The 11,925-nt window shown below is 38.8% G+C and overlaps 2 protein-coding genes across 3 annotated transcripts; one reads left to right on the top strand and one right to left on the bottom strand.

Moving 5' to 3' along the window:
* The first annotated feature begins 2,313 nt into the window (after positions 1 to 2,313).
* Positions 2,314 to 7,407, top strand: LOC116254888 (uncharacterized). 2 transcript variants are annotated; one of them, XM_050079691.1, is made up of 9 exons: positions 2,314 to 2,600; positions 2,696 to 2,795; positions 2,908 to 3,028; positions 3,564 to 3,685; positions 3,815 to 3,936; positions 4,895 to 5,054; positions 5,229 to 5,318; positions 5,417 to 5,507; positions 7,177 to 7,407. In XM_050079691.1, exons 1-7 carry the CDS (start codon positions 2,459 to 2,461, stop codon positions 5,263 to 5,265), a joined length of 804 nt encoding a protein of 267 aa, XP_049935648.1. In that variant the 5' UTR covers positions 2,314 to 2,458; the 3' UTR covers positions 5,266 to 5,318; positions 5,417 to 5,507; positions 7,177 to 7,407. The 2 variants fall into 2 exon arrangements, with proteins under 2 accessions (XP_049935648.1, XP_031486384.1); XM_031630524.2 differs by lacking the exon at positions 5,417 to 5,507 and having other exon boundaries at positions 2,315 to 2,600.
* Positions 7,408 to 8,132: 725 nt separating this feature from the next.
* On the bottom strand, positions 8,133 to 10,489 carry LOC116254880 (tetraspanin-2). Its single transcript, XM_031630512.2, has 2 exons — positions 9,829 to 10,489; positions 8,133 to 8,744 (listed from the first exon to the last, which is right to left on the bottom strand). Exons 1-2 carry the CDS (start codon positions 10,327 to 10,329, stop codon positions 8,433 to 8,435), a joined length of 813 nt encoding a protein of 270 aa, XP_031486372.1. The 5' UTR covers positions 10,330 to 10,489; the 3' UTR covers positions 8,133 to 8,432.
* Between the last annotated feature and the right edge of the window lie 1,436 nt (positions 10,490 to 11,925).

Genomic DNA, 11,925 nt, shown 5'->3' with positions numbered 1-11,925 from the left:
CAATTCTCGATTTTATATTTGGAATATTTGATCAACACATTGATTGTCAATATTTCTTCCTTATTAAAATGGAGGGCCAACAAATTTGATGGATTGGACTATGCGATCTGACTGTAGCAATAAGCACCAAATCTGGGATACAAATGCACCATGATGCATGAAAATTTTTGTGCACAATGAATCCAACTATACCACATAGTTCACCGTGGATCTGATGCTGCCACGCGCTATCGAGTCGCCCCACGGCCAAGTCGGTGTCGAGGGATGCCGATTCGGTCTTTCAACTTGAAAGAAGTAACGGTCTCTTTACCAAGAGACACCAAGAAAATATTGAAATCTTGACCACGTCACAACTATTACAATTCCAAAACATGAATTCTACTTACGACTTTCAAACAGCAAACCATTATCTCGAGGGGTGATAGCGTATTGGGTGACAAAGTGGTTCGACTCTTCTAGTGCGCTCTACCTTTAAATTGTAAAAGGTCCCAAAACATGTTCTGTGAATTCAAGGGGATATGCAGAAGGAAAGAGACCAGTGGCCTCTTTTAAGGCGATGGAATGAACCACCCACCTTTTAAAAAACCCACCCTTTAAAAAAAAAAGTGCAAATGATTTATCGTTTCTTAAAATAAAATAAAGTAATAAGCATTTATGTTTTTTTTGTACAATATCAAGATAAAGCATTAGTAACAATTTTTAACAAGACTAGCATGCAATAATGATACAAAGGATAAAAACTAATTTCAAGCTACGTAGAGGGACTACCATAAAAAACGAAGGGATAAAACGATCTTTCAAAACATGTAAAAAAATGTTTTTTTTTTTCACTTAATGGATTTCTTTGAACCTGGATGAATTTTTTATTAGAAACTCCTCTTCGAAATGATTATTAAACTTTTCTAAGAAGGAGTATGACTTAAGTGCGGGCTTTAGCCTTTTCAACTAAGAAGTACAAGCCTCATTACTTTATAGGTTTATTCTTTCAGGCAAATACCAAACAAGCCCTAAAAGACAAAAAGAAACCCTTAAACACTAGCTATATCTCTCAACCATAGGTGATTCATGTTGTAAACTCAGTTTTATTAAGTCCAACCCAAATATATGATGCTTGTTTTAATGATTCTGATGATGAAGTCATGCTCATGTTCGCACTTTGTAATAAGTTATGAAGATTGGAATAGGTCAATGGCGTAGCGACAGTTGTTCATACCAGTCTCTTAAAATTTATTTATTTTAAAATGAGCATCCTTAAACATTTATCTTATAATATATACAAGTGTCTCACCAAATATAAGTATTTTTAAACGAGTGCCCTTCCAACCAATTTTTTTTTTGCTCTGCCACTGGAATGGCCGGCCATGCATGAATGCCATCTTGAATATTGGCCCAACAAAATCCAATCATATGCAAGTCATCTAGTTTCTGTCAACCCATTTACAATAAGTTTGGTGTCATTGAGTTGAATTCTTGTTACGAGGATGTATCGTAGTTGGTCAGATTGGTAGACTGATGAAAGTCCAGTGGTTAGTTTGATTCCCATGAGTACTATTCATTTGAACTTTAAAATAGTGGATGTATCACACTTTCGTTGAACAATGTATTGCTCTCACCTAGGTCTCAAAGGAGCCATGAACCATAAAATAGGAGAAGAAAAGAAAGAGTGGCTTCATTCTCTTGAGATACTTGAATTCTTGTTGGAATTTTGGATCAAGTTTGTTTAATCCATTACACAAACCTTGGCATATTCCAAATCAAGTTTAGACTTAGCTAAGTACATATTAGTACTACGACATCTAGTCTGAAACCCCAACAGAGATTGAACCCTTTGGATCTCCAGCTTCGAGGAGTAGAGCATGTTACAATTACGTATGTGTTTCCATAGTTGAATGTTTTATGTAAACTATATACAGAATTTGATTTACCCATATTTACATGATTAGATCCCATACTTGTTAAAGTTGGCCATTTATTAGTAATATCTAGGTGTGGAATTGCATGAGCGAAGAAATGGCTTGGCACCATCATATGCTCAAATGGAAAAAATGCAGGCAAACTTAATAAAGAAGATCGGACCTAGCTGGTCAAGTATCTTCGAACTCTTCACGGTTGAACTGGTTATTCTGTGACTGCCGAATGCATGGCTCTTTTATGTTGATCAAATGCGAAGTTTTTATACAATAAATAAACACAATCATCTAATAAGAATTCTGTATGTTGGAGCAGCTAGCAAGGCACGTTCGCTGAAATAACAATTCATGCGATTAAATCTTGGCAATTATTTACTTTTACTGCGGATAGACGCTACGTGTCGAAGTCAGGGGAGGAGAGAGAGGGGGAGGGAGAGAGGTGCCCGTCACATGCCGGACGGCGAGCATCGATTCCTCAACTTCCGCTGTCTCGCGTGCTGGAAGTACGTGTTCTGGAGGAGGGAAAGTAAGTGGAGAGAAGGAGAGAGATGGCGGTGCTCTCTCCAAAGGTAAAGCGTGCTCGGATATGGGGAGGTGCACTCTTGTTTTGGCTTTGCCTCATGGTGGCCACTCCAAAGATACCCCAGTCCCCTAAATACCATGTCTTTGCAGACATGCGAAATTTCTTCGGTACCCGTCGATGATTTTGCCTTCATTTCTCCGATTGCGATCGCAGTTTATCTGCATTCTTGAGTTTTACAATTGACATTTTTGATCGATGGCAGGCGTCCCTAATACGTTGAATGTGGTGACCAGCTTCCCGTTTCTTGTTGTTGGTGTATTTGGCCTTGTACTGTGTTTTCATGGGAACTACTTTGGTATAAAGTAATGGTTTCAACTCCCCTTCCATTTTTCGTGTGTGCAGTTCAGCAGGGTTCATTCTTCTTCCTCTTATCCTTCTTGTTTTAAGTTGGTCGATTTGATTTCTATGTTGTAGCTTGAGAGGGGAGATTTGGGGTTGGTTTTTCTTCTATGCTGGAATTGCAGGAGCTGCATTTGGTTCGGCGTATTATCATCTAAAGCCCGACGATGCTAGAGTTCTCTGGGATCGGTTGCCGGTATAAAGCAGAAAATCCTTTTGATTTTTCACACTTCTTTTGTTGCCTGATTCGATGATCAAATTTGTTCATTCTAAGTTCTTGGTGATTATATTGTTCCTAACTTATCGTAATCAGGCATGCTTATTGAAGAGAATTTGGATTCTGGGTGCTGTTCTGTTTGATTGCAATTTGATTGAACCATAGTTTGTTATTCATGCTTGAACAACCATTCCGCTCTTATTACTTTTGGCATCATGGAACATGGCAACTGGATTTTTCTTTAAAATGTTTCCAATTCTTTTATAAGATGGACCAGGATGAAACCAAATGTGACTGATAATGGAATATATTGCCTGCCTAACAGATTGAATATGAGGTTTATCAATGTATATATATATTATGTTCCTCATAGCTCAGTTGAAGAATGACCCTGTTAGGCTTTCAAAACTAAGGGCTTCTCAACTTGAATGATAAGACTTTGGCTGGTAATCAGTTCTTATGCAATCATATTTCTGTTTTGTATGTTGACACTTAAGTTTAATACTCTGTGCAGATGATGATTGCATTTACCTCGCTGTTTACTAGCTTTGTTATTGAGAGAGTGGATGAGCAGATTGGAATTAATTCTTTTATACCTCTCCTAATGATAGTGTTCATGAGTGCTGCCTACGAGAGGTGATCTTTTCATTGTCAATTTTATAGTTGAGCAAGTAGATGATGATCAACTTCCTGCTTAATCAACAAAGTTTTTGAAACATAAGTAATCAATGCCTTGTTTACATATGCTATGCTAGCTGATTGCAGGATTTTCAATGATCTCCGGTTATGCATGCTGTTCCACTTGGTCCCGTGCCTAGCAATTCCTGTCATGACATTTATTTTCCCACCCAGATACACTCATTCGCGATACTGGCTTTATGCTGCAGGTTGGAATACTGCCATTTTCTCAAATTTATTCTCAAACTAATTCAATTGTTATATAAGATTGATATAAATACATGATGGACTAAGAAAGGACAAATATAAGTGGTGCTGTCCTGAATGTAATAAAACAGAAATGATGCTTTAGTACCATGAACCTATCTTTGTCTCTTCTGGTACAAGTGCCAGGCCTTTTGCACAAGCCTGCTATCCATCGCTGTGCATGTGTTAGTGACATATAATGGAATTTATACATATACATGTATAAACTACGAATTTATTGATGTTCTGGAAATCTAGATTTCATGTGTCGTCTACCCTTATTCATCTACCCTCATTCTTTTGTTGAACATGAACGTGGAACAACCAATGTAAGAAAATACAAATAGGAAATCGAATTTGTTAGAAATTACCAATCCAATCTCCAGTTGCCTTTTATATCATTGGTCAATATATATGTGCAATCTGGGATTAGTAGAACATTGGTAGTGGACCACTGAAAGTAGTATGTGATGATAGCTATTAGAACTAGAAGACCATTAGAGTTGCTAGCTTCTATACTTATAAAGACCCCCACAGGAAAAAGTGTGATCTGCAAGTCATGCCCTTATAAATAATTTTTTGTTTTGTCTCTGCATGCATCAAGTTTGATGGAATTTTGCTGGCTTATTCTCTCTAATCCTATCTTATTGGTTTGCTTGGTCGACGCAGAAAATTTTTTACATACATGTGGAATTTCAGATGCATGTTGGCAACCCTATCTTGATGTGTGCATGTTCACTTAGTGTTCAGTGCCGTTTTAGCGATGTTATATGAACTAATTGGGAGAAATTGAGTATTGAAAATTCTTTTGTAAATTACAAGAGTTCCTCATCTCGATTTTCAAAAGGAGATCTGATATCTGATATATTTCTCCTGTGAAAATGCGTGGTTTGCTAAAGCAGCAAGCTTCTAACTTTGCAGGGTTCTACATTCTAGCCAAATTTGAATCTGCTGCAGACAGAAGAATTTATAATGCCAACCATTATGTTATCAGTGGTCACTCGCTAGAGCATTTGTGTATGGTGATGGTTCCTGTGCTGCTTACTGTGATGCTCTTGTCTAGAAATATCAGAATGGAAAGGTTTGGAGCATTGATATAATTCTTCATTGCCTATTAGTTTCAACTTTCAAGTTTGATTCATGTACGAAACACCATATGTTTTAGTTATGTCACATGCTAGCTGCCTAAGCCTTGTATGGCCAAAGCTCTTGCAACATCTGATGATTCTGTTGGAAACTTATTTTGCATCTGCAGGCGCCATATTGAAGAACATAAAATTCTACGCTTGTAGAGCAAGGGAATGTTGGAATTAGTAGACACCATTTTCCTGGAAAAACATTGAAGGTATATGTTTTTGAATTCATATGTGCTTTGCTTTCAGTCATTTTCTTCTTATCATGGATCAAGGCATAACTTTTCATTATCAATATTTTTCATGATAGATTGTGTTTTATGTGATTCATGGTGCTTCCATGTCTCCCAATGGAACACAGAGTAAAAGTGAGAACGTTGGCATATGTTCTCATATTACAGGTGAATATGAAAATATGCACTTTCTAAGATTTAATGTTATAGTGATATTTTTCTTTTCATCAAGAGATACTCCACCATATCCATGTTCATTACCTTTTCTTCTTCTTCTTCTTCTCTCTCTCTCTTTCTTGTGCGCAGACAAGACACATATCCTTTTCTCCCTCCTCTTCACTTTCCTTCTAAAACTGTTTCCCACTCCATAGTTTTGACACAGTTATTTTGGAAAGCTGGAGGACTAATTTTTTTTGTTCAAAAGAAGCCAAGAGTTCCATGCATCTAAAATGACAAGTTAATGGCTGTACAACAGTTTACCTATGCTACAGAGCAGCCTTGTTAACAAAGTATTACTAGGAATGGGGGGATTGAGGTGGTGTTGAATTTGTCCCAGCATATTTTGCATGAAACACATGCAACTAGCAACTACTGGTGTGCACTTTATCCTAGTATGTCCTCCTACAGGGCCCTTTAGATTGGTTGCTTGAGCTATGAGGCCATCCTTTTTGTAGGATGTACCCTCAGGCTTCTAACTGTTTGATGACTCTGAGATCATCATTTTCTATAACTGAGAAAGATGATGCAAACTATTCAATATTTTGTTACAAACTCTTTTTAACTTCAAGTTGTTGAGATCAATTACACAATCCTCAAGAAAGTATCTTTATATAGCCTTTCTGATGTCTTAAGATCGGCCAGCCACCTTCAATCAGTTGATCCTAGTGCTTCTATAGTATAAACTGATGTCGTTCATCCATTCGAAGAAGTGTAGTGAAAGATTCATATGTATGAAATGCTTAACACTTATTCTGGATGGATAAGTGTGAAACAAGATCCCATTATTTGAGTGTAAAAGCTGAAATTAGTATTACTATTGATTGAGAGATTGAAGTTCTGATATGGCAAAACCAGTCACACTGGGGTGTTCAAGGTACTACATGAAATAGTCGCCAATCATGTCTCCGCCAATGCTGGTAAAGTTTTCTGTGTTGGTTTCTTATTCTGGAAAAACATGGTTATCTATCATGGTGGTAACATATATCCCAGTTATTTCATAATTTGCGTCTCAGTTTGTTGATTCCTTACTTTCATAGTCTCTCTCTTGTTCGTTTTCAATATATAGTCGTTCTATTTTCTTGGATTTCTTCTGTAAATGTGAAGATCATTGATCTATTTGCATGCTTGCTAAATGCAAAGCATAGTCCATATCCAAATCCAAGCGGACTTTTAATGGCTTTATAGTCCAAATTGAAGTTTCCAGTTTAAGATGCTAGCTTTATAATGGGTCAATGAAGTTTTGGCACATAATGCTTGGTTACTTCCATAATGCCTCACAGTTTTGGCCCTGATGTCTCTGATCTTTATCCACAATTCCGATGATTTTGTACCTTTTAGAACAAATCAGAGCTTCTTTCTCTTCCTTACCATTCATTCTGACGACTCTATGCCCTCATTTTTCTCACAAGGATTCAAAATATTGTGAGTTGGATAGATTATCGGTCATTCTCATGTATTCGAATTTTCTTCTGGAAACACAAAAAAAAAAAAAGATTGTTCTTCCTGAATGCTGTTTCAAATCTTAAGACCTGCACGAGAAAGTTCATATAAAGAGATCATGCAGATGTGCCATGACTTGCAGTTGCTAACAGAGTTTTCCTTGTTTACTCTGTTGCAGGGGCTAACCATTGTCCGAAGCATGCCAACAGTATATCTTTCCGGCGTTTTGAGCAGAACAGGAGACGCTTCGGCATTTGGGGCGAACAATCCATACTTTGGTGTTTATAGGGTCTAACCATTTTGGCGGATAACGCGTGTACAATGCTACTTCCTGATCTCTAATATGAAAGCAACTTAACTCTCTCTAACTAGAGTTCTTCTCCTGACGATTTGCTGCATTATATTGCTTTGGTCAGGATTTGGCGAACACCGGAATTTTGAGTCTTTGATGGCTTGTCTTGTTAAATGTTTGCTCATTCATTAGAGGTATGATATGCTCCTCCTGATAAGGTAGCAAACTTCGAAGGAGTCGCAAGGCTATACGATGAGGTTGCCGTTGCCTTAGGCATAAAAAATGACTACTCATGGCCATGCTTTACAGCCTCGTATGAAATGAATATTAGCTGCTATATTCCAAAACACCATTGGTTGAATGATTTGTAAAATGTCTGAAAAGAAACTACAATAATAATGTTGATGATGAAGACTTTGTCGTTAACTGTTGGGCATATGCACTTCTTTTGTCAAAGTGAGCAAATTAGCAGTGGTTTCGAGTCTTGTGGTTCATGAAGCATGAATCAGATTCGTTGCCCACTGCCACAGAATATTTTTTGCGCCCACCTTATTCTTTTCCCTCGGAATAACCAGTACCAAATCCTCACCTTGGGCATTCTGTCTACCTAGTCTGCTACCCACATGAAGGTCCAAATCGAGCTTTTATTTGCCGTGAGCGCTCGCTCAACCCGATCCATATCCAAACCCATATGCCGATAGTGGCGGGGCTAAGAAAAAAATTTTAACAAATTTTTATAACAAATATTTGACATAAAAATAAAAAAAGCACCAGTCCATATGTAGCTTTGCCTCTGAAACTTCATGTCAAGAGCGGAGACAGGTGTGGGTACTTAATCAATATTTCAGAGAAATTTTCTTTATTTTCATATTCAAACTTTTAAAAATTTGACCATTTTCGAGCTCCACCCATGGCGCCCCCAGACCCACCTGGGTTGCATTCAAGTTTCATTTTCTGTTCTCTAGGAGACCATGGATGTCCAAGAACAGGATCAACCAACTAGAATGCACTGCCAAAACATTCATACAGAAAAGAAGGCTGTTCTGGGTTACCTTCATTGATCTAATATACATCGTCTGGAGAAGGAGAGCTAAGAGAGAAAGCTCACGGGCTCAAAGTAACAGACCGGTGGAGAATCAAGTTCAGACGTATCCCTGTTTGTACCGACGAAAGAGCGCCTCCGTCTGGGCATTCCGGAAGGCGCTGCAGGCGATCATGTACACCCATATGAGCACCACCAGAGTCACAATCAGCACTACATTGGCCTTCCTCCACTCCTTCCTCATGTTTCCCAGCAGCCCAGCCTTGCAGGAATTGCAGTTATAACATAACTGGCTCTGATCGTTGCTCCACAGATAGCAGTCTGTGTCCGCGGCCGGATTGATCGGGTTCACCCAGAGCGTTGGATTCACATAGTTGTAGCCGCACATCGTCGGAGGCTTACAACATCCAGACTACAAAGACAGATGCAGTAATTAATTTGTTGCCATCATCCCCAAGAAATTCAAGATGCCAAGAGACGCAACTTCAGTATTGATTTCTTTTTTCATCGCCTTCACTTGGAAAAATTTCAAATCTGAATTCCGCAATCAGGTGAATAAATGACAGCTAAAGGTGCGGGGTTCGAATCCAATCTATTCCTATAAAAATTTGACAAGTTTTCCAACTCTAAGTACTGGCTTCATCCCAACATTATAGAGAGAGAACTACCACCTTGGCTTATGTTACTCAACTGGTTACAAAGCTGCCATATGTCCATGGGGGTGGGTTTGATCCAAACAGCCATGGATCCTTCCTTGGTTGGGAAGGAAAAGAAGGACAAAGTCTGACTGCATCACCCTGGACAAAAGGTGAAAGAAAAAGTAGAAAGAAACACGAACTTTATCGCCCCCATCCATCCACCCGCCCACCCCACATAACTAAAAAAAAAAAAAAACTCTGTTGCCCGTACTTCAATGAAAAAAGAGACCCAATAATTCAATTCTTTTTTCTCCTTGGAGTAAGAAGAATAAATACCAGGAGACCAGATCTTAAATTTTCAGCCTCTTCATATATTACACAAGATTGTTCCTTATTTCTTATTTACAGTATGTACAGTATCTGTATCAACGAAATCAAAAGAAGAAGCCTTCGAGAGTTTTGTTCTTTGTATTGCATAAAAATTTATTTTCATAACTTTAAAAAAAAATGTCTACTAAACAGGTGAAATTCACTCATTCATTTCGAATAAAACTCTTTATATTATAAGTCGGAAAAAAAAAATCACGGTTGCCATCCAATTTTTCGCCGGATTATTTCGGCATAATTTATAGAGCAACGAAAACCGTCTGCGGCCGACCCCACTGCGAGAAAGAATTTTTCCCTCAGGGCGGTGGCCTGGCCGGTGCGTGGAAAAAAGAGTACTCAGCAATTTTTTATTCCAAAAGTAGCCTTCAGGAACGGCCGAAAGGACAAACCTGTCCTGCCCCTGTTGCTGGCTTGCTGGTGCGGGAGCAGGCAGAGAGAGAGAGAGAGAAAGAGAGAGGGAGAGGCGCTCACTTGGAGGGGAGAGATGTCGGAGGAGGCGAAGAATTGGTCGGGAGAGGAGTACTCCCGGGCGAGGGAGGGGCAGACGTCGGAGGAGGAGAGGCAGGTGCGGATCTGGGCCCAATTGCCGGAGTTGGTGACGTAGTTGCGGAGCCAGCCGGAGAACCCGGAGAGGCGGAACTCTTGGTACTGGCGGCCGGGGACGGAGACGGCGCCGTTGGGGGAGGTGACGACGAAGGCGAAGATGGTGAAGAAGAGGAGGAGGAGGATAAGGATGAGCATGCAGAGTAGGTGGAGGGCGAGGAGGCACTGCAGGCGCCAGAAGGCACCCACGAAGCCGGCGAGGGAGACGAGGAGGATGAGGACGCCCAGGATGATGAGGGGCCACCGGATGAGGCGCACGCACTCGTTGTCCGGCTTCGACGCCAGCCAGATGCCCGCGCCGATGATCGGCACCGAGCACAGCAGCGCCACGAAATTCAGCGCCGCCGTTATGTTGTTGCTCACCGCCATCCTCTCCTCTCTCTTGCTCTGCTAACTTTACTGGCGAACTCCAGAAAGACACTCCGGGAAGATGCTTCTTTCTAAACTGCGATTTCTCCACTAAAAACCAAAGAAGGGTAAGTGTGAATATGGTGGAGAGAGACAATCGCCTTTCCCCAGACCTTGAAACAGTAAAATGCGTGTGAAGACTTAAAGATAGAATATTCTTAATCCTACAAGTTGGTAGATTACATTTTTTAAGGGCCGAAGCCGAACTAATGAGAGTGGTATGAAGCAACATGCTTTTATATATATATATATATATATATATATATATATATAGAGAGAGAGAGAGAGAGAGAGAGACCCATTTTCTTATGTGGGGATATTGATCCTGTTCGGTTGGTACCCTGTCAAAAAAACTTCACTTCACTTCACTTTTGAAATTGAGAGAGCACCAAATGCTAAGAAAGCGTTTCGATCTACCTCAGTTTTCCTTGGTTTTGTGAAAGTTGAGTTTTTTTAATGAGCTTTATAAACTAAGTTTATTTGTTTAGATGTCACATCCAAAACATGGTTTTGAATAATTTGAGGAGGCCAAGTTTTTCACTCTACTTTACAAATCAAGGTTTGACAATTGTGTTTTTTTTTTCATATCTAGTTTTGATGACACCCAAACACACTAAAAACCAAGAAACCTGTTTTTGAAATGTCATCAAAACACCTCTTTAAGTTTACTTTGAAAGTATATAACCAAGTTAGCTGGTATGCATGATATAGATTCTTAAAAGAAAAAATGAATTACTTCAGTAAACCACTTCAAGTTGAGAGACCTTGTGGAGCTTATAATGTAACGCCTTATAAGTTTAGTCTCGTATTGAAAATTATGAGGGATTTTCAAGGATTTATAAAGGAATGTCATTAATAAGATGATTGTTCTGGTTCTTAGCCTTTTTGAAGTTGAAACCAAAACTGTTAAGAGTGAGTTGAGATCCATCAAATCAGCAACTTGTCAAACAAACACTATGAGTCTAAAAGTAGGTCAGATTGATAGGTATGCACCTTTTTATTATTTTCTCTTTTTTGTTAATTTATTATAATTTATTTTTGAAAGTGTTAATTTGGCCAAATTGATGAGATAGGTTTAGCTTCAGGTTGCACAAGATATGGAGGCTCATAGATTTTGCTTTCTTTGTCTTTCAGCAAAAAAAAAGTTGCAGATTTCCTTGGTGTGAATTCCTAACATTAACCATTGGTATGGAGAAAGAAAAAAGATAAAAAAAGAAGGGAATTTAATGTGCCCCCACTCCTTTCACTGCCAATCCAACACTTACAAAACACAAAAGGGACAAATATGACAACCTATATCTACCTTTTCCATTGCTGGGGTGCAGTGGCCTATTTAAACTTTTTGAAGAAATTGTCAAAACTAATAAATGGGCACCTAATTTTCAATAAAATCTACATAATGACAAACCACATTTTTAATATAAAATCGAAAAGTATGTCCTCCTAGAGAGTATTTTTAACATTTTATATGAAACTTTAATGTTTCTTTGTTATTGAGCGGCTCTTTGCTCAAAAGGTGATCACTTGTTTATTAATTTTTTAAAAATTTAAACAGTA

This window comes from Nymphaea colorata, chromosome 1, assembly GCF_008831285.2.
Source record: "Nymphaea colorata isolate Beijing-Zhang1983 chromosome 1, ASM883128v2, whole genome shotgun sequence".
NCBI classification, from domain to species: domain Eukaryota; kingdom Viridiplantae; phylum Streptophyta; class Magnoliopsida; order Nymphaeales; family Nymphaeaceae; genus Nymphaea; species Nymphaea colorata.
Note: the sequence above shows the minus strand (reverse complement) of the source record. Positions and strands in the feature narration are given on the sequence as shown.

What these genes read in the sequence shown, in the direction of transcription:
- LOC116254888 (XM_050079691.1), top strand. Translation starts at nt 2,459, where the DNA reads ATGGCGGTGCTCTCTCCAAAGGTAAAGCGTGCTCGGATATGGGGAGGT. An exon ending in ATGAGTGCTGCCTACGAGAG is followed by an intron (nt 3,686 to 3,814) that starts GTGATCTTTTCA and finishes AGCTGATTGCAG; the next exon opens with GATTTTCAATGATCTCCGGT. An exon ending in ATACTGGCTTTATGCTGCAG is followed by an intron (nt 3,937 to 4,894) that starts GTTGGAATACTG and finishes CTAACTTTGCAG; the next exon opens with GGTTCTACATTCTAGCCAAA.
- LOC116254880 (XM_031630512.2), bottom strand. Translation starts at nt 10,329, where the DNA reads ATGGCGGTGAGCAACAACATAACGGCGGCGCTGAATTTCGTGGCGCTG. An exon ending in CCGACATCTCTCCCCTCCAA is followed by an intron (nt 8,745 to 9,828) that starts GTGAGCGCCTCT and finishes CTGTCTTTGTAG; the next exon opens with TCTGGATGTTGTAAGCCTCC.